The sequence below is a fragment of the Nomascus leucogenys genome, chromosome 7b, assembly GCF_006542625.1.
Source record: "Nomascus leucogenys isolate Asia chromosome 7b, Asia_NLE_v1, whole genome shotgun sequence".
NCBI classification, from domain to species: Eukaryota; Metazoa; Chordata; class Mammalia; order Primates; family Hylobatidae; genus Nomascus; species Nomascus leucogenys.
In genome coordinates this window covers 71,216,219-71,238,140 of record NC_044387.1, presented here as the reverse complement: position 1 = coordinate 71,238,140, position 21,922 = coordinate 71,216,219, and the positions used below count along the sequence as shown (strand labels likewise).

Sequence of the window (21,922 nt, the reverse complement as noted above, 5' to 3'; positions counted from 1 at the left end):
CAAAAACAAATTCTACTTAATGGCATTTATCATTAGCTCTTTGTGAGCAGGGGAAGGAACCTCAGAGAACATTGTCTATAAATATATTTTGCCTCAAAGGGTCAAGGGTGAATTAAGATACAAAATTCAGTGAGATTGAGAGTGGAATTATTTTGTTTAGCCTTTATGTTTTCTGGATATGATGCCAATAAATCACTCTCCTTGCTTTGTCCCCATGACTTACTACTCTGTCGTGCATGGAAGCATGTTTTGTGTGTGTGAGACACCTCTGTTTCCCATTACCTATCATAGATTTTACAAGGCACTGCATAATTTTCTATTCTTAAATGAAAATGTAATTTCCCCTTTAAAATGTATTTCTCATTACTTTTCAGACCCTGGCAACTTTGTTTTTACTAAGAAACATTTGTAGCACAGTCATAAAAACCAAAATTAGGTTTATTTCAAGAAAAAGAATGGTATAATTTGCTCTGAGAGGAAACAGTTTCTTTTAAAAATGGGCAAAATAAGCAACCTGTAGAAAAAGGTGGCTTAAAAAGTGGAATAATTTATTTTGCAGGCTGATAGCATATGTGTGTGTACATGTATATACATACGCATATTTTGAGTTTATTGGTAAAAGGTTCTTTGATTTTGTAATCATGTGAATTATTAAATCTGAATGATTTAGAAGTATTTCAAAGTAGCTCTTGATGAAAATATTATAATTTTATTTAAAACTATACGAACAAATCATATCTTGTCTTATGCATATTTCCAGCACTTTGTTTCAATATTGCTGCCTTTATTAAGACAGGACTTGGTAGATTGTATGAAACTGATTGTTTTGAGCTTGATAAGTTAACTAATCCAATGTAGAGAAAACTTGTTAATTCTGAAATTCTATCAATTAAAAATTTTTTCTACTTTGTCCCATGACTGAAATGTCTGAAAATGCATTAGTTTCTTTAGGAAAGGAAGGTTACCAAAATTAAACTCTCCGATTTCTGGTAACTTCTGAATGTAAGAAAGACTGGGATTTAATTCAAGATATTCTATCATGCTTTTAAACACATATAGAGCAAAGCCTAAAATTTGATTTAATTTAAAGATGTCTAATGAATTGTTCTGAAAATTAGAATCTCTGCCAATCTGAAGTTATTTGCTCCTTTTAGAGAAGTTACAAGTTTTGTCTCTCTCTGATCTGATTCTGTACAGCATCATTAAATTATTTTTTTCTTGTTGCTTGTGAAATATGGAGATCTTTTGGCCCAATGAAGAAATGGTCTGTATCACTGCAACTTTCCTTATATTCTGGAAGTTAAAACTCCTGCCAATTTATATTAAAAACAATTTTTCAGTCAGCTACTTGGAGAAGTTTTAATTTTATATAGATGTTAATGCTTTAAGGTGTTCTGTAAATGAGGACATTTATGTTCCTGCAGTGTTTTTCCTTTTTAACTGATACCTGCATTAAAATAAATAAGGAAGAAGAAAATATGCTGAATTGGGGATATTTTTGTTTCTTTTTGTCAAGACTTAAAAACTTTTTTTCTGGAATATTTGGAGGGAGATGTATGTCTACTGCTGTAAATACTTCTGTGAGTGAGAAAAATGGTCACTTACAGATATTTTTATCTTTGAAACTAAACACTATTCCTTTAAATCATTTTGTGCAAATGTAAGCACCTACTGTTTGTTTGAAAATGTTTTTAAAATTCAGAACATTTTCCCCAGAGAATAAATTGGTTTTTATAATTTAAAAGAATTTGTGTGTTTGAGCCACTTAATGTTACTCTGAGGAATACAGGAAGAGCGACTAGAATATAACAGAGGTTGAGTTGAAAGAGTGGAGATGATTTCAGAACTGATAGGATCAAAGTTTATATTTTTAACCCAGGACTGTTTTTACCAAGGAATCTTACACAACTTAAGCCTGTTTGTCAAGTGAACTAGGCTTCAGACCCCTGAGTGGCTTTCTTGTTTTTCATCTATTCTGCTATCCTGCTGCTCATCCCTCCATACAGCCCTTCCCCCTCTCAAACTTCTTCCTCTGATCTTTAAAATTGCCTTTAAAAACATTTTTCTCCACACCTCTCATTTGTGCATTTTCTCAATAAATTAAAAACTGGGCTAATACAAAGAATAAATGTTAGATATTAAAGGGTAACATCTGACATATATTCTGTACCTGTGTCTCACCATTAGCATAGCGAATGGAGTATATAGTTACCTTCAACTTAAACAAGACAAACCAATTCCTTTGGGATACTTTCTGTTTGACTATTTTATTTTCTAATCAGTTATTCCCTTGCATTAAAAAGAAACCTTTGTTAAAGCGGAAACATTGAAATGAGTATATTGGTTTGTTACCTTAGAAAAACAGAAAGAGGAGGAAGTTTCTTTTCCTATTTCTAAATCCTGGAATAATAATTTTTCTTTGGTTATAAAAATGGTATGAAAACTTTTTTTGTTTGAATTGCGTATAAGCAGTTTCAGAATAATTCTTGAAATTTGATTAAAATAATCATAATTATGGAATTTACAACTAAGCCATTTTAAAATGGAAGTAATTTATAAATCTGAATGGTTCATATCACCATATGCTTGGGGAGAGGATTATTGCTATAACCATTGTATTTTTTGTTGTGGTTTATTTAATTGTTAAATTTTTATTACTCAAAGCTTGAAGAGGACAAACGGTTGAAGGAAAAGTATCAACTGACTTTGTTAACTATTCAGAAAAATCCATAAATATTTCCTTTGTATATCGGATTCAGATTGGATTTTTTGAAATTATGGCATAAGAAAGCACACCCCTTAATTTTTAATATGAAAAAGTTTTTTCTACTTTAAAAATTAGGATCAAAATCTTTTCTTTCATACTTTTTTTCCCAAGTGTGAAGTAAGTATATGTTACCTTTAATCTTAACATCTACAGAACAAATATATATTATAGTTGAGTAAAATTAGTGTTTTCTATTTTCTAAGGATTTGTGTGGGAACTTATACAGTCAATTCTACAAAAGTACTGTATTTTAAATTTTGCAAATCAGTTCCAGTGGAAGCTTCTTGCATTTGATTCCTCAAGTCACATCTTTACATTGGAAATTATAAACTGTGATCTCACCTGCCTTCACTTAAGAACAATCCACAGTCAATTACAATGTAACGTAATGTTTTTATTACTGTTTTCAACAAGACAGCTCAGGGTGAGGGTAGAGGCAGGAGAGGGAGGGGCACAGTCTGACATTGGCACTGAGAACGTTTAACATCAGTAAAACTTTTTTTAAAAGAGAAATTTTACATATAGTTAAATAATTTTTTCACTTGGTGACAACATTCAGGCAACCAAAAGCAAAACGAAATGAGAGAGGGGGATGGGGTGGAGAGAAAAAGGATAGGGGGAAAGAAGGAAAAAGGGGAAACTACTATACATTGATTTGAAAATGTACCTTGGGTTTCATTTTGTGGTGGCAGAGCCCGATTGCTTCTTTTGTGTGACCTTTTAAATTCACATTGTTTGGAAGAAAACGATCACTTTTGTGCAAGAATGTGATTTGTTTTGGTTGGGTTGCTCTCTTTTTGTTTGCTTCTTAATTAACGAAGGTCTTCTGCCGGATTCCTATTTCAGGTGACTTACATAAAAGTTTGTGTCCAGAGTTTCTGCTGTTTATCGCTGAGTTGTGTGTCGTGTGTCTGAGAGAGCACGCCCGTTTGTGTCGCTTTTCAAGCAGTCCCCAGCACCCTATAGTTTGTCCAGGCTTTTGGGATTGGTGAGAATTTCCCTGGCCAACCTCCAGGTCTGCTTGGCAGCGCTCTCCAGGGCCGAATGGGGCTTGCCCTGAAAGAGGTCGAGGTTGGGCAGAAAGTAGTGAGGGCAGCGGCGGCACTGCAGGCAGGAGATGAGCTGCAGCAGGATGCCGTTGAGCCGGTCGCCCAGGCACGACTCGTCCCAGTCCGTTTCTCGTGGGTGTTTCTCGCACTCGTACAGCAGCAGCGTCTTCATGTGGTAGTTGTTGAGCGGCTGCCCGGGTAGCTCCAGGTGGCGGTCCCGCAGAGTCTTCAGCACTGAGAGGCACTTGTTTCGGCAGCCGCCCATCAGCAGGCGGTTCTCTGCCTCCCCGAACTGTAGCACCCAGGCGTCGCTCTCTGCCGAGCTCTGCTTGCCGGTCAGTGAGTAGCACTCCTTCGAGAGCAAGTTGAACCCTTCGGCCTTGACCTCGGCCACCCGATTGGGGCCGGGCCAGGGGATGTGGGGCATAGGCCACTGTGCCGCGCTTCGAGGCCAGATCCCAGTGCACTTGAACGCCGGAGTGATTTGCACCACATAGCGCTCCCTGATGCGCAACTTGACCTCGCTGGTGTCCGCGATCATCTTGACCACATCCCGATAGCTGCACTTGTCCACCGCCTGGGCCACCAGCGTCTGGAAACGCGAGCGGATCTTACGCGCTGAGAGATAGCCGGACGCCGTGATGAACTCGACCCAGAGAGACATGCTCCGCTTCCGCCCATCGCTCAGTTTGAGCACTGCGCAGCCGGGCAGCGAGCCGTCGTCCACGAAGTTGAAGACGCCCATCTGGTTTAGGTAGAGCACCACCTCAAATTCGGTGGGCGAAATGACCTCAAGCCCCTCGTAGCGGGCATCGATCTCGCTCAAGGAGCTGATGAAGCGAGGCTCCTGCACCTCCACTTCCTTGAGCACGTCCGAGACCACCTTACAGACCTCTCGGATGGTTTTGGCGATGGCCGCCTTGCGCGCCTGACAGCGCTCAGTGTAGTATTTATTGAGCTGGTAAACCAGCTTGGCCTGAGCGGCGATCATGTTGGGGCACAGGTCCGGGCTATACACCGGCGTCTCGCAATACGTTGAGGGATCCAAGGCTCACGCACTGGTGGTGGCCCGGCGGCTTTCGAAAGAGGCGGTGCGCTCCGGGTTAAGCCCTGCTTTCACTCTCGTTTTCCACCTGGGCTGACCGGCTGATACCGTAGCCGGCTTGTTTTTTCCTTTTCTCTCTTTCGAAACCTCTTTTCTTCTGCAGAAGAATTGGGGAGAAAAGGTGATTTTCTAAAAAGAAAAGTACCTCTTGGAACCTTTTTGCTTTCTCTTGATGTGTAAAGATGACCGTGTGCGAGAGAAGCGGGGCGGGGATGAGGAAGGAGGAGAGAGAAAAAACTCAGGATACCAAAAGGTTAGGCTTAGATGTCTGCAGCCGAGATTGCCCAGAAATCTGGAAATGAGGTTTTTTAAGTGCCAAAGTAAATTTAAAAATAAAAGCGAAACATTCAGTGGTTCATTCTTAAACTTCTCTTCCACGCTGATAGGACTTCTTCGCTCAGTGTAGGTGAGTGCCTTCTTCCTCACCCTCCCCCAAATGGATGGTGCAGGAGGTAATTAATGTCCAGAGAGCTGCGGAGTACAACTCAGTCCGCCTTGCACTTGGAGGTTTGCTGACGCCCCGCAGTCTCAGCGTGTTCGTCTCGTCTCTTCTCGGGGGGTCGTGTTGTCGCAGTTTTCCTCTTTTCCTACTGGAGGCGTTGTTTGGACTGGGTTTGTTTGTTTGTAGTGGGTTCTTCTTGTATTTCTTTAGGTGCAAACCGCTGGAAGTTGTTTGATAATCATTTCTGCTTCGTAATTTATACTTTTGGCCCTCACAAAATCCGTTTTAGTGTGACGAAGTCGTTGCTTGCGTTGCATCTGGGGTGTAGTTATAACGATTCAGGGTTTTCCCTCTCCTCCTCTAGGTTGCTTGTACAGATTCCACTTTCTGAGTCGTCTCTCCCCCTCCTCTCCCCTCCGACCTCTTTCTCGCCCCGCTCTCCCCCTGCTTCTCCCCCCTCCCCCCTTCCTCGTGCTCGCTCTCTCTTCTTTCCTCTCTCTCTCTCTCTGTCTCTCTCTCTTTCTTTCTCTCTCTCCCTCGCTGTTTCCTGGAGTTATTTAGTTTATGAATGGTCCCAGGGCCATCATGAGGGGGTGGAGCTTCAGTTCCTACAATCGCTATCCGAGCTGTCAGTGCTTTAGCCAATCCGAGAGAGAAGACAGGCACGCTTGGCGAACGGTAGCAGCCACCACTGCACTTGATAAAGAAAGAGGGTAAAGAGAGAAGTAAGAAAATAGGAGAGATAATGGAAGTCAAATGCTTGCACACATTTTACAGCCCTTCCTCTTTATCCTCCTCTCTTATAAGTAGCAAAGAAGAAAAAGAGTTTATATAGAAGGGACTCTCCTGGAGATGGCTGGAATAACGCGAGGGAGAGTAGCAGTGGTTCAGAAAGGTTCACTTTTTTTTTTAATGGTTCTATCAACATTGTGTAGCAGAAGGTGCAAACTGTAACAAAATTACTTTGGCTTGAAGGCAAATGGGAAGAGAAAGGGGAATCTGGGAAAGGACCTAATTTTTCCAGGTTTTTTCCTCCTTTAAAGTCTTCCTCCTTTCTCTTCCTCTCCCCTCCCATTGTTGCCAAGAATCAGAGCAATTGCTGTATATGTGCACCAGTGGGGGTTGGAGTGGATATAAGGTGAGGGTTTGTAAATCTCTTTTTAGTAATTTCGATATGCTGTTTAAAAAACAGGGCAGGGCGAAAACTAGTCCAAGCACCTTGTTTGATAATTATTTCATAATTAAGATTCACATGTATTTAATACCATTATTTTATCGTTACAAGAATTAACTAGTTACGAGAGAGAAAATATCTAAGTTGTGAGAAATGTGCAAATTTATATGTCGTAGAACTTAGTAGGATATACTTTTAAAATAAGCTACTAAAATTGTTTCAAACTTAATGAAAAACAAGGGAAGTAAATGATGTAAACCTAAAGTTTTCTTAAAATGTTACTGTTGTAAAACTAATTGTGATTGTATTCTTAGGGGGTACAGGTACAGAGTTTCATTTGTAAAATGATTTTATTTTCATAATTGACTCTTGCTTTTAAAAGACTTCACTGCCACAAAAATCTATAACTAGCCTGTTATTGATTACACAGATGGCTTCACTCCTCCCTAGGCATTTCAATGAAAGGCATGCATGTGCTTTTAGTACATGTATTATCCTAAATAAGTTGTACCCACTGTAGCCTTTCGATACTTTTGGGTGAAAAAAAAAGCTAGAACATTGTTTCTGATTTGCTTAATATTGACAGTTTATGTATGAACCTAAGATGTCTGGATTCTGAATCTTTTTAACGTATTTCAGGTAAATGTGATTATTTTTAGTTTGATTTGGGAGGTTATATTCCAGCCCTGGGTTATGCGATAAAAATAAAAATCTATGAGTCCATTTGGATGAAGACTTCGTTTTAGAAACCTGGTAGTTCGGCTTTTTCAAAACCCCTTGGGAGGGCTTGACTTACCCTCTTAAAGTCCGGCCGGGTGAACCTGAATTGAATTGCATAGGGAAGTTAATTTCTTTCCATCTACTTGGTATCAGACAATTGAGCCTCTTGGTTCTTTCTTACATACCTGGTGCGGACCACAGGCAGTTTGTCACCCTTCCTTTCTCGTTGCCATAAGTCCCTTTCTAAGGAATATTTGCTTAAAAAAAAACTATCTCGGATTTGTTGCTTAGGGTTTGTCTTCCCGGGATTAGGAAGAACAGTCAGAAGTAAGTGTCCTCGCGACTCTCGGACTCCAGAGCTTTAGTTAACTTATCTGGAGTGGCAGAGACTCGGGCGGCTTGACCTCCAGCCTTCTCCCGGGAGGCCGCGTGCGTCCCGGAACGCCTCGCCGCCTAAGGATCTAGGAGGCCTCGCGCCCTCGGGGTTCGCGCGTGTGGGAGCCCGGCTCTAACTGGGGAGGCCTCGCCGGCGCTCTGGGAACTGCCTGGGCCGGAGGGCACTGCGCTGCCGGGAGAGCGCGACTGGCCGGGAGGGGCTCCGTGGCTGCTTCTCCCAGGGCAGTTACTGGGCGGAGACTGGTGGCGGGGATAGAGGGTGCGGAGCTTTCCCGCCCCACTCTCGAGGTGGTCGCTTCGTCGTTGCGTCTGGTTCGCGAATGGCCCGGCCCGCGACGCTCCCGAGAGTGAGTGTTTGCAAACAGCCTCGGGGCTGGCGGAGTTGGTTCGCATGGCTCTGCCGCCGCGCCGCAAGTCCGGCGCCTTCTCCTCTCCTCTCGGGTGGGGCGGCCCAGGTCGCGCGGACCTTCGCGCCACCACTCGCCGGACACCTCGCAGCACCTCCACTCGCGGCTCTGTCAAGCTCGGCTAAGTTTTCTCGCATCCTTGCCCCCACGCTTCTCCACTTTTACATATAGAGGCCGAAGGATGATAAAACGTTACAAATGTTTTGATTTAAAAACAATTCATTACCAATTTACCCTGTCTTAGGTAGATGCTCTAGTAAATAATAAATCAGTTAAACAAAGGCGACTTTAATTTATGGCCGTGGTACTAATTAGAAACATCATTCGAGCAATAAACTTAAACACTTCCAGCAAATAATGCTCTCTCTTGCTGGTTCTCTTTCTCCCCCCTCCTCCACCCCAACTCACTCTGGCTGCCTCTGCTCTAAGAGCAGCTTCAGCTGCGCCTTTGCGGTCCTCTCTTCCTCTGGTTGAATAATTGAAGGGGGAAACGGTATCCGAGGAGGCTGTAATTGAAGAGCCCCTGTCACCTCTGCTTTTATGTATGTTAGTATAGAAGTCCATCAGCAGCTCCTTGATGGTGTATTAAAACGAACTGGCAGCTCCTTCTGCAGGAGATACTATATTCTATTAAAGGAGACCAAGTGAGAGAAAGAAACTCTAGAGGCTAAAAGCCACTTCAAGTCTTCAGACCGATTCATCCGTATTCTCTTGTTATAATCCGTCTCATCATACTTGAGTTAATGAGGCAAAGGAGGGGGTGCGAAATCTGATGGTCCTTGACAAATTCATTAGGGAGGCTGCAGGACATTTTATTTGACTGTTAAACATCTTGTTTGTTTGGCTTAGGCAGTGCCAACATCAGCATGCTTCTGCCCAGAGCTGTGGTGCTGGGCTGGCTGCAGGACATTCCTAAAAAGGGAAGGAGGACATTCAGGGTGTGATTTGAATTTTTTGTTTTGGATATCAGGTAGTCCATAACCTTCAGACTTGTCTAGGCTTTACCTCTTGCATCATTACATTAGGAACATAAAGAATGTAGGTGATAGTACTGAAGTGGGCATGTTTTTAGTTACTGTAAACTAAAATACGTGGATGTTTAAAACTTTAGTCTGAAAATTTCCCAGTTTCTTCAAAAAATTGAGTCAGGTTGTAGTAATTACTGTACTAGTTTTATAGCAATGTGAATGTTTAAGGTCCAGTAAAATAACCAGATTACTCATTACATCCTATTTTTACTTATCGTGGTTAAATAAACTTTTAATTATTAATGGAATTTCCTATTTCACCAAAACCTTTATGAGTACAGAAACTTGGAAATAAAAAATTAACTATTTATACAAATATATTTTCAAGAAAAAATTGGCATATTTTAAGGAAATTTTTATAATTAAAATTAGAAGGAAAACTGAATACTTGGTGCTAAAATAAGGTGATGAGTTGACAGAATACTTTAAAAAGTGAAAATATTTCTAATTGAAGAATAATGGGTAATTAAGCTAGAATGCTATCCTTACAATGTTTTATTCTAAGATAATAATACAGTATTAGATTTATCAACATTTTCTTGAAAAGTAGTAAATAATCCAATTGTGATACTTTCTTGCATAGAGAATTCAGTTGTATTTTCCTTCAGCATTGACTGAGCTTGAGCTTAAGTGCTTTGAGAAAGAATCCTGTCTTCCATTTATAGGAAAACAGTATGGAAGTAAAAAAAACCTAATGCCCTTTGCCTGTCATTTTTATACATTCCTGCACGGCTGATGAAGCTTGAACGGCTGCAGGGAATGTATGGATTTGAAAAGAAATGATGCAGTAGTTCATGTTGTGTTTCTCAGGAGCCAAACCAAACTAATGGCTGAAGTCAGTGCTTCTGTAATCTGACAGTTATAATCCTGTTTATGTTTCCAGAGAATACAAAATTCTTAAACTGTTTTATTTTTTGCTGATCTTTAGTTAAAAATGTATTTACTGAGTTAACTTTAGTGCATTTGTTACTTTATCATGTTAGCGAGACTTAAAAGGTATCTATTATGTTATTATCTGTAAAAATAATATATAGTATCTCAATAATCTTTACTAAAGAGTAAACAAATTTTAGAATACATGATCTTATTTTCCAGGAAACATTTTAGAAGCTTTCAAAAAATAATCAGATTATTGACTTAAGAATAGAAAGTATCTCTGGAGGATTTATACTTTTTGGAAAACAAAGGACCACATGTTTACTGGTATATGGTCTTATCCTCTAAAATCAAACTTTGAAACATCTATGTGGGTGCTAAATTTTTAGTTCTTATATAGTTAATCATTCTACATACTTATAAAAATGCTTATTTTTTAAAAATGAACATTGATTTTTATTTTTGGTCAAATTGTAAATGAAGAAATAAAACACTATTAAGTTCCCTGAATTTAAAAATTATTTCACCAAAAACAGAAAGAAAAGTAAATAACCCAGATATGATTTGTTAGTGTATTCTAGTTGATGAAATTTTATTGAAGTAATTATATTTAAATATATGTAAGATGCATTAATGACAGTCATCAAGATTATACTGTCCACATAAGTCACAGTAAAATTACATTCTCTTATTCTCTGTCAAAGGATTTAATTTTCTAAAATTTCAAAGTGTTAAGGAGATTGTTTCTAAGCTGTTTGTAATTATTGTTCTGGAATCAATCTAAAATAACCAGTAATTGAATGTTTGCCTTGAACAGTTTACCATAGTGCCTGTTAATAATTTTATATGGTCAAGCATGCCGTTGAAACAAGTTATTCTTCCCCCTCACAAAATAGCCTTAACAAAAAAAATTTTTTTTACTCTCTTTGATTAGTAACCCAAGGGTATTGTTCTCATTTGAACAGGTTGAACTTCAGATAATTTTATGTCAGGTAAAAGCAATAGCTTTAATTTTGTATAGTAAGCATATCAAACTGTACTGAAAAATAAAATGTTTTTATGTACTTTTGATGAGTATTGTTTGTGGGCCTTTTAAATTTGTTTGGATTGCCTTAGATAATATATATGATTAGAGATGTTTGTTACCTATTAGACTTTACAAATATAATTCTTGTATTATATAGTGGGATGAGAAAATTGAGAGTATGCTATATATTAGGGTTTTTTCCCCAAGTTGAATAGCAACTGCATAAATGAGTACTTTATTAAACTATACATAATTTGATGTCACCAAAAATATACAATGATAGAGTAAGGGACTTGTGCTCAGGAAAGTTAAAGTAAGCAGCTTTTAGCCTGACTAAGAAGTAAATGCCATTATATTATTGCGCTAGGATGTGCAATGTTAACATCCAAGTTAATTCAGCAAGTATTTTTTAGAATGTTTCTTTGAACTTACTATATTCTCACTTATATTGGTATATGTCTTTTGACCTTACCAAGAAATCATGTATCTTTTTCTCATTTTAAGTGTGTACATTTTTGAGTTGTAACACTACATTCTTTTATTTACATACATAGTTAAGCAGTTCTGAAAAGTTGAAGCAAAATTTTTAAAAATTTTCTTTTCCTACTCTTCCTTGTTCCTTCCTTCTTTTCCTCTCCCCTCCTCCTTTTTTTTTTTTTTAAAAAAAAAAAACAGTTTGAACTTATTAATGTACTATTAGGTAAATATTAAATTTTACCTGCCAAATAACTTTGGCTTTCATAAGTCACTATTATCTTCACATGGAAGGGTATATTTGGTAGAGCCAACTGTTAACTTTAAGAAATGATTGTATAATTTGTGGATTATTCTTTGTGACTTTTCTACCGGGAGAACCAAATTTTGCTGGCCTTTAACATCACTTCCAGAAGGTAGACAGAAAAACCAGGATCAGACAATAATGAATTTAAGTGCTAAAGAAAATTGAAAGCTGACCTTATGGTTTCAAGAAGGTGTGATATCTTTTGTTTATGAAGAGAATATTATTGACTCACATTGTGAGCCAAAACAATGTGCGTGAAACAAAAGCTATGTAGAATATGTTTCTTAGGATATTAAAGCCATCCCCACTCCCTTTCTACTTTCTCTTGTGATCAGTGCCAGACATTAACAAAACAGATGAGTGACATTAGAGACGTAGATTACGCTAGTGTTGAGCTGTACTTGGTTCAAAATATAATATTTGGCATTATGTGCTATTTCTTTCAGGTCATATGAGACATTTTGTGGGTCTATGTTTAAAATTATTAGTTAAGCATATCATATGGGTAGGTTTTTGGTATACTTTAGGAACACTAGCCATTTTAAACATTTTATCTAAAAATGTATTGGTTCTGTAGCACTCTATATTATTATGAATAGTGGTAATTTGGCATTGATCATCTGCTAAGATTACAAGAAATACTTAATGGACTTTGTGTTATTTTTAATGGAAATATTAAAAATCTAGCCTGCTTCATCCTTTAAATGTTATGAATTAGAGTAAAAGTGATGTGCAGAGAGGTTTCTCTGATTGCTTGTAGTGGTTAAACAACAACAAAAAAATGCTTCATTGGTTGTAATCTATGTATAGAAGACATCTGTGTAATATAAATGAAATAATATTTAATGATCTAAGGAATGGAAACTTTTCCTTTAACCATCTGATATAAAGCTAGGATATAAAACAGCTGTGTTGGCCTATGGATATCAAGGTTTTGCTAGTCTCTTTCCTGAATTTTTCCTTCCTATCTTCCCTTATTATCTTTGGATCATAAAGAGTCATTCTCTTATTTTCTGACTGATTTGGTATATAGGTAATTAGGTTTAAAATCGAGGTTAGTAGGTTTAAATCCATCTAGATTGAGTAGAAAATCTTTGACCTGTAGCTATGACTGTTGTCAAATGATTTGCTTGCTGGGATCAGACACTATCCATACCCTTTCACTTTGCTATCAGCTGTGTACACACAAAGGAGCAGAAAGATGACCAGATGCTTAGTTAATCATCATATTAGGTCAGTAAAGGATTCCAACCATACTTAATTGGGCCTTCTATTTCTAATATTTGTTGGGTAACTTTTTGGTTAAATGCTCTATGAATAATCTAATCTTTTCTGCTAATCAAAACTTTCTATAAACTTTATAAATTAAAAATGAATGATACAAATCTATAGATATGTATTTTAAATGTAAGGTGGTTGCTATCCAGATTACCTGGATAGATAAAAGGAGACAGTATGAATGTATCAGCAAAGTATCAATCTAGGAAACAAAAAGTCCCAAATTTTTGTCCTGGCTTGGTTACCTGGGTGACTTTGATCAAGTCACTATCTTTATCCATTATTTTCTCAATTGTTAAATGAGTGGATTGGACTAGGTCATCTTTTCTATCTCTTCTAGTTAAAAAAGTCTAAAATTTTCCACCATTACATGACTAAATTCGTTGACATCTTTGTTTATTTCTATCAGAAATCTTTCTGCAGATGTTTAGGCTTTCAATGCCTGTCTAACATAGGTATATGAAAGTTTTCAAACTCAGACAAGAATAAGCTTATAGATATTTTAGATGTATGGAAAAAATTTACAAAATATAGTTTGGAGACAACTGTGAGGGACAATGAAGTAGCAACTTGGGAAAAATTCTGAGTATACTAATTATTGCTTGATAGGGGTTGAATCATAAAATTATAAAACAAAATGCAGTATGTATTCCTGTATATAGAAAAATGGTATATGTTTATATAAACAATATGTTTTTTTCCCTTAAATATTTAATGGACTGTCAATGTTTTGGACATTTTAATGAAGATTGGGTATTGTGTAAATATCAGTTCTTGAAGCCAAAGTAAGTTCCCATTCACAATTAACTTAAAAAAAATAATTGGTCTTCTCCTTAGAGAAATGACTTTGTGCTAAGCAACTATGATATTACCAAGTTCATACTGTGTTAAAAGATAGATCTAAGCAGGGAAGTGGTTTTCAAAACATGAGTCACTAAAGAAAGGAAAGTTTTATACTGTTTTCTCATGCTTTTCACTTGTTTTCATCAGAAGATCTGACAAGCATAAAAGTGTTAACATCTTTTATTTTACAGATGTTCTTAGTTTTCTCTCAAACTGTAAAAGATGCTATGTCAGAGTAGCATGGTAGGAAATAATTTCAACACCTCCTTTCACTTACGTGATAACTTATTGTTTGTCTAAGCTTGTGGATACTTTTGGAGGGAGTGAATTGAGAAAAGAAAAGATAATATATTGAGATCTAATTGTTCTCATTTTGACATATATAACAGTCAGTCTATCTGCTATATTACATAGTCTCTCTAAAATAGGTCTTAAATGGGCATTGTTATTTTTACTTCTGTATTATGGTCATTGGAAGTCCCTAATTAGTGCAATGGGAGTGCCAGGTGACCAAAAAGAGTTGTTGATGGGCACTCTGTGGGTTTGCAAAGTGCAAACCTAAAAGACTGAGAGATGAGAAATGCATTGCTATTTGTGAATTTATGTTTTATCTCACTTCACTTGAAAATTTATGAGTAGCGTGGCTTAAGGGTGCTGGAGTTGTGTGTTCCAGGGCTTGCCCCTACTGATAACACCCTTGTTGGCGTGAAAGTGCAATGCAAATTATGACAGTTACAACCTTCTGTTTTGTTTAACCTGTCAGTAGATTTCCTGGCTCAGTGCTGAGGGCAATGGTGTGTTCAGCTAGTCCATATTCACCTAAACTTAAAAGGTCAGGTTTCTACAGGCAGGCCTAGTCAAAGCCTAATTGATGAGGAGGGCAGGGAGACAGAATTTACTGTTCTGTTGGCTAGTTTCATATCGTTAGGTTGTCCTGAAAGCATCAGGCAGTCACAGCCCCTTTCATGTAAGTGCTGACCCTAGACAGGAGCTGACAATCAAAGGAGGCAGCCACAGGAACCAGTGCAAGTAGGCTATTGATTTTCCAGTTAGGTCTAAGTAGTTTGTAGTATGGGTAATGGGTGACAGAGGCAGGTATGTCATTATCAATGAGCTCCAGAACAGTAGCGACAACCCTCCCTCATATTTCCTTCAGCACTGACAGTATGCATCCAGAGGCGGTCAATAAATCGCCCAACCTTTAACTGACAAGTGACTTGGAGGTTTAGGTTGAGAAGTGGAAGTTACAGAGCTAAACTTCTTTGCTTGAACTTGTACTGGATCTAGCAATGGAGTCCGTAATTATATTGTAACTTTTTGAAGTTTTGATTTAGATAAGTCTGTGCAACTGTGAGAATCAGAATTTTAAATGTTTGAGAATTTAAGAGGCATATTTACTTAGTCAAATAAAGATAGGAATGAGCCAATCATTTATAAATGTATTCTGCAAAGATAATTAAGTTGGGTTATTATGGTACAGTTTTGCTTTTATTTTAGACTAGCTCCTTATTTAATCAAAGATACTCCTGTTATAAAAGTTCAGTAGTTAGAAATTGCCTCTCAGAATCCATTTTAATTCCTAATCTCCTCCTACATGTTCTAATTGCAGACCAATTTTAAATAGAAAAAAAGAAGAAAAAACTGAACCATTTGTAAATGGCACTAAGCAGTTGCTATTTGACCTTCAAATTTGTTCTGTATTATTTTTCAGAATAAAATAGTCAGGAGTAGAAGGATAATTTAATGACTAAAGTTTGATGAATTGTACTTGCTTCTGATTTACAAAGAAATAATGTTGATTTTTGCTTTCAGAGCATTTCATGTGGTTATTTACATTTTAAAAAGATACAATTTATGCTCATGTAAACACAAAAGTGTTACATGTTTTGACTAAAAGTACATATGTTCTAAAAGGGATATAAAATAATTTCAAGATAATTTAAATTTAAACCAATCTTTATTTTGTTATAATATCTGAGTAATACGAAGAGATGATAATATTTATAACTAGAACTGGGAGTTTGGGTTGTACCAGGACCCTTGCAAACTATCACATGCTTACATTAGAAAAAAAAACAACTTTAAACAGATTGAAATAAAACAGAAAAGTAAATGTTTTTAAAAACTTCCTTAAATAACTTATTGCTATGATATCTTGTTTAACATTGTGATATTGTACAGAACCAGAGTTTGTCTGTAGTATCATCTAGCTGTAGAGTACCCTGCTTGGCCACATGAATCATTTTCATTTGTCCAGTGCAACTGAAAATTTCTTAAAAAAACAAAAACAAAAATAACTAACCAGTAGGTTAATGCATACTAAAGGTATGGCTGCTTAAGTATTTTCTTCAGTTTATAGTGACGTTTCTGTGTGAATGCCCCTGTCTTTTTGTTTACAAAATGGAGAATACAAATTTGAAACCTAGTGAAAGATGGCAACTATCAAAGTGTTGTCTTAGTTTTAAAGAAGCTTTGGGATTATGTTTTTAGGGAAGTGTTATTTGGATTCCTTGAATTAGTTACCTTTTGAGGCTTATGGATTCTTAAAGCAATAAAACAATATTCCTTTCAGAATCATTGTTTTTCTTCTGTTTATTAATCATTGATTTAATCTGTGTTTTTCTGTTGGATTAGAGAAAAGATTTACCTGAGAATCTTGCAATCTCTGTATCATTAGCTATAGTATAGGTAGAGCTTCTTTGCCTTATCTGTAATCTCTCCTGAATATGTTGCTTTTTCAGGAATGAAAAAAAAAAAAGAAGCTGCAGAAAGGGGTACAAATTAAATTTTCATGAAATAAAATCCTAATCAGCAGTGACAGTGTAAGAGAAAGATGATTGCCACTTGGTCATTGTGGAGAGGCACTTAGATTTGGTGTCAGTGCTTCTGTTAATGATGACTAATGTCTTTCTTGGAGCAAGTGCATGCTCAAACATACTGCTACAGCATATAGAGGGAGAGGGCTCAGTAATAGGCATCAGTAAGCAAAAGCATTAGGTGTCTTAAAACAAAGACTTTTTAATACAGTCAATTTGACACTCTGTATTATTAGAAAAATACAAACATAATTCTAAGGCATTTAACCACAAAATTTGAACTATTTTATGTCCAGTGCTAAGATGTAATATTTTTTAATTAAAAGGTAAAGAAACCAAGGAATGTTAATAAGATATGCTCTCTGTTTTGTCACTTACAGGAATGGGCACCTACATTGCACTGCACAGAATCACATGTGCTGAGAAAGTTTTAAAAAGAAGCCAACTTAGAACAGATTTTTTTCATACCCTAGTGATCTATTCTGAACAAATGCTTTATAGTTACAAAAAGAGAATGAATGACTCAAAAGATCTTTCTAGATCTTTTAATCTTAAATATATTGCTTACAAAAAGAAGATGACATGTGTTATTTCTTCAGCTTTCCCCTAAAGTGTAAGACCTTTCAGAAGGGCATTTGCAATGCTTGTCATGTTTTTTCATATACATCTTATTGGCCTGACATGTCTCAAGAACCATGAGAACACAGATGTCATTGCATTCAGACAACACTAATTACTCTGGGATTTTTGCAGCCTCAGTGGCTGCATGTAACTGTCGATTATGATTGTTCATGCAGCCTACAGTGGGGACACTTTACACATGAAAATAGTGAGATGCAAAAATAGTGAGACAGGCCTTTTAGCCTCCTATTCTCCAAAAGAACTTGGAAGGAAAAAAAAATTGCTGACACATCAATTTCATTCAGTATTTTATATTTGAACTTTGTTTTGGCAACATTTTCTTTTCTGAAGTAAGTGTGTTATACTTTAGTGTTCAGTGAAATCTATTATCCATCTGTTCTTTAACCTTCTTGAACCATCTTTTACATTACTTTGTCTTCAAGCTTCATGGGAAATTTCTTTATGTAGCTTATAGTTTGAGAGAAACACTAATTGTGGTATGAGTCTTTTGAAAGTGACAGTGCAAAACAATAAATATGTATGATGTGTTCTTCTGGTGTGCGATTTAATGTTTAATGAGAAGCTGCAGCAAATATGGTTAGTCTCAATTTAGGTAAGTGCAATCATCTTATGCTTTTTAACACAGGTCAGTTCTTTGTTTAATTTTCTCTGTGGTATTCTGGATTTCAGTTTATGATTCATGGTATTTAGGTGATAGAAATTTCAGAGGTCAAATGCTGGTCAGATCTGGGCCCTCACTATTAAATGTGAAGACCAAATACATATTTTGATGAAAAGCATAATCTCTGTTAATTACCGATTGGAAAATAAAAAGCTCCAATAATGTAACTTCATATGCTGATGAAGCAGAATTGAGGCAGCTTGATCAAAGATGTATGATGAGATAAAACTGCAGTCTCTGCTGTACAGTTATAGTAATTATGACTAATGAACCGTCCAGTCTGGATGAAATGGCAAGCCCACAGGGACTGTGTCCAATCAGTTGTGACTTATGCAAGCTGAACAAATCATTGATGGGACTCCAGATTCAGAAGTATACTCTTTATTATTAATACAGCTTTTGTTTGGACAATGTAAAGCAATAGAAAGTTATTAACATTTTTAAAATCTAGAATATAGTTTTCCTTGTTTTATATATTTATTTAAAGTTAAACACGCATTGTGACCTCTGCTTTACCTCTTGTTCCTTAAACACACCTAGGTCACTAATCTAACACAATTCTGCGACTACCTCCTTGTCCTTCTATTGTGTTACTTCTGAAGGCTCTTTAGAGCTATTTACTTTTCTCAGGGTATATTTTTCACCAAGCAAATGTTGGAAAGATGTATCTACAATGGTAATAGCACATATGAAACATTTACTGTGTGGCAAACAATGTTTTAAGTGTTTTATCTGTATTAACTCATACATTTTTACAGCAACCCCTTGAGGTAGGTATTATCACCATTTTGCTGATGAACAAACTGAGGCATGGGAAGGTTGGGTCTCTTGCTTAAAGTTACATGCTTTTATAAATCTTGGATTGCCTTGTAAAAGCTGGTTATAGTCTTATAGTCTTCTGACCCAAATCTACTTCTAAATTATCCCTTTTTTCAACCAGGGTTAATTTTTTGTTGTTGTTTTCTGGCACCTGACAAAATTGTAGGGCATTTTAAAACCAAATGCTCATGTGCAGTTCCAGGATACTAGTTTAAGTGAGTAGAGCTTTGAGGATGGAGTTTTAGAATGCTTTTGATATGAATATATATCTAAAATGTAATAAATGTGTTAATTGATACAATCTTGAAACTCTAAAATCTTTAAGTTGTAATAAGAAAACAGTCCACCTACTTAAAAGAAAATAAAGTGCAGGTGCAGTGCTGATAAAATAATCTTGGTTTGTTTTCTTTGGGATTTTTTACACTAAAGTTTTTCTCTTCAAACCAGGTATAGTCCTCATCTTAATGTTTTCTTATTACCACCACTTACATGCTACCTGCTAGACAGTGGAGATTCAATAAATATTTATGGAAAGAAGGAGGGAATAAAAGAAAGAAGAGAAAATTTTCAGTGGTTTAATAATTAAATGATTTGATTAAATACATGCTTATATTCTAGTTCCCTTGGCAGGTTTTTACTTAGAGGAATAGAATAAAACACCCTGTCATTATGCCATAGTGCTTTAAAATCCTTAAAATCCTACCTATTCAACTTTGTTTCACATTGGCCCCCAATCTGAAGTCTTTGTCTTTCCAGGCTAGCTTTCTGACATCTATCACTGGATGCCACATAGAGAGCTCTCTTTGATTTATTTTTTTGTCTGTTTTTTAAATTTAATATTATTTATTTATTTATTTATTGTAGAGACTGGGTCTCACTATGTTGACTAGACTGGTCTTGAAATCCTGGACTCAAGCAGTCCTCCTACCTCAGCCTTCCAAAGGTCTGAGATTACAGGCATGAGCCACAGTGCCCGGGCAAGCGCTGTCTTTGAACTGATGCCTCAGTTACCATTGATCTTAAACACTTTAATATATCATTGTTTTTGTTCGTTCCTCTTATTATTCATGTATTCCTCTCCCTTTGTTAACCTAACAATGTGAAAAGTTATTGGAAGGCAGATATCAAGTTATTTACTTGGTAGCACCACATGCCTCGGTAAATAGTACATGCTAAATAAATCCTTATAGAGTGATAAATTTGATACCCTTCTTTTACCAACGGATTTCTATCAGCAAGGTCAAATTTACAATATGATATTTCTAGAGGTAATGTGAAAGTCTTTCAAAACTCAATTGAAATGAGATGATAAGAATAATACACCACTTTATTGAACTCTTATTCTGTGCCAACCACTATGCTAAGCACTTTAATTGTCATAATCCTCTCAACAAATCTGTAATGACTTATATTCTATTATTATCTCTATCTGTATAGAAACCTTGCTAGAGCTCAGAAGCAGTAAAGCATAATTTGTGAAGATGTTGGCAGTTTGTTTTAAAGCCGTCAGATTTTTACTGGTATCCTGTCAGTGCCATTCTCCTTTTTTTAATGCCCTGTCTGCAGTTGTCTATGACAGTTTCTTAAGTAAGTTTTGCCTTCCCACAACTTAAATAGTATCCGTTATATCACCTACCTTTTTCTTTACACTTTTTCTTGTTTTCACAAGAAGCTCGAAAGCTTTCCTTTTACCCATTAATTTTCAAAAGAGCATCTTGTTATCCTACTCTGAAATGTTGTGACATGATCAGATAATATATAGAGATCTGGAAATCTCTGGCTCACGTTTTTTGTTTTTTAAATACATGGAGGGCCAAGTAGCAGTTGTTATTATCATTTTAGGTAAGTTTTAAGAAAATGATTGCAGTCTAAACAATGTTACATAGTCAGGAAATTTCCAAAATAATCTGTAGCAAACCCCATGAAAAATACTTGAAACTTAAATTTGGTTTTAAAGTGATTGGTAGTTATATCCATGCTGTTCATAAAAGATGGAAATGAAGTTAATAAAATGCTGCATATTTTATACTTAGGAAATATTGTGGCTTATAAGGAGTCTTTATACAAAGCTGAAACCACTGTGTTATCAAAGAGGAAGCAGTTTACCAAATATATTAAGCTCTCAGAAATAAACTGACATCAATTTCAATTTCTGATTTGATTTCAGCTTTTATATGGAAGATGATGGCATTCTATTTCATAAGTGCTGAAGTACTTTCTATGTATTTTTAGAAGTCGTATCTGTATAGTTGATTGTGAGTATTTAAATAACTAAATACAGTCAAAATATACAGATAAAGGTCAATTAATATTTAGCTAAAATTTTTGTGATGGTCATTATTACTATTTGTATTAGTGAAATACATCTTAATGTGAAGTTAGTATCAGTTATTTGATCTTCTTTTAACTTTTAAGATTAAAATTAAAGTATAGCTTTTCCTAAATAGTTTAATTGGATATCTATAATTAAAAGAAAGTCTACTGCAGTCCTAAAACAAGTTGTTATTTTGAAATCAGTCTTTATATTTTACTTTATTAAATCATATTTTATTCATTCATTAAATATCTTATATCCTTGATTCTTTCAGATACAATCCAGATATAATTTAATCTTCAGAGCTCATGAAAGTGTCATGTGAGTTTTTCTTTGTAGATTTCTTAAAGGAGAATTGAAATGGTAGATTTATGTAGTTATAAAATTAGTTATATTTAAAGTATTTCAAAAGATAAAAGCACAAAGTTATTTCCATGCTATGATTTTTAAACTTTTATTTATTTTTTTTAGAGACATGGTCTTACTCTGTCTCTCAGGCTGGAGCCCAGTAGCAAGCTATAGTAAACTTGAACTCCAGGGTTGGAGCAATCTTTCTGCTTCAGCCTCTCAAGTAGCTAGAACTACAGGCATGTACCACCATGCCTGACTACATTTTTTTATTTTTTTGTAGAGGCAGGAGCTTGCTGTGTTGCCCAGGCTGGTCTTGAACTCCTGGGTTCAAGTGATCCTCTTATCTTGGCTTCCCCAAATGCTGGGATTACAGGTGTAAGCCACTGTGCCTGGCCTCTATGCTATGATTTTACATATGTTAAACTT

General features: G+C 36.3%; 3 protein-coding genes across 6 annotated transcripts in view; 1 reads left to right on the top strand and 2 right to left on the bottom strand.

The window, feature by feature from the left end:
• LRBA (LPS responsive beige-like anchor protein) overlaps positions 1 to 21,922 on the top strand; it is a 765,281-nt gene that overhangs the window by 437,998 nt on the left and 305,361 nt on the right. The gene's annotated exons all lie outside the window — the stretch shown is intronic.
• MAB21L2 (mab-21 like 2) lies at positions 3,141 to 5,791 on the bottom strand. The gene has a single exon (XM_003257793.3). It carries the CDS (start codon positions 4,805 to 4,807, stop codon positions 3,728 to 3,730), a length of 1,080 nt encoding a protein of 359 aa, XP_003257841.1. The 5' UTR covers positions 4,808 to 5,791; the 3' UTR covers positions 3,141 to 3,727.
• On the bottom strand, positions 6,275 to 8,735 carry LOC100586881. The gene is made up of 2 exons (XM_003257795.2): positions 8,469 to 8,735; positions 6,275 to 8,218 (listed from the first exon to the last, which is right to left on the bottom strand). Exons 1-2 carry the CDS (start codon positions 8,622 to 8,624, stop codon positions 7,880 to 7,882), a joined length of 495 nt encoding a protein of 164 aa, XP_003257843.2. The 5' UTR covers positions 8,625 to 8,735; the 3' UTR covers positions 6,275 to 7,879.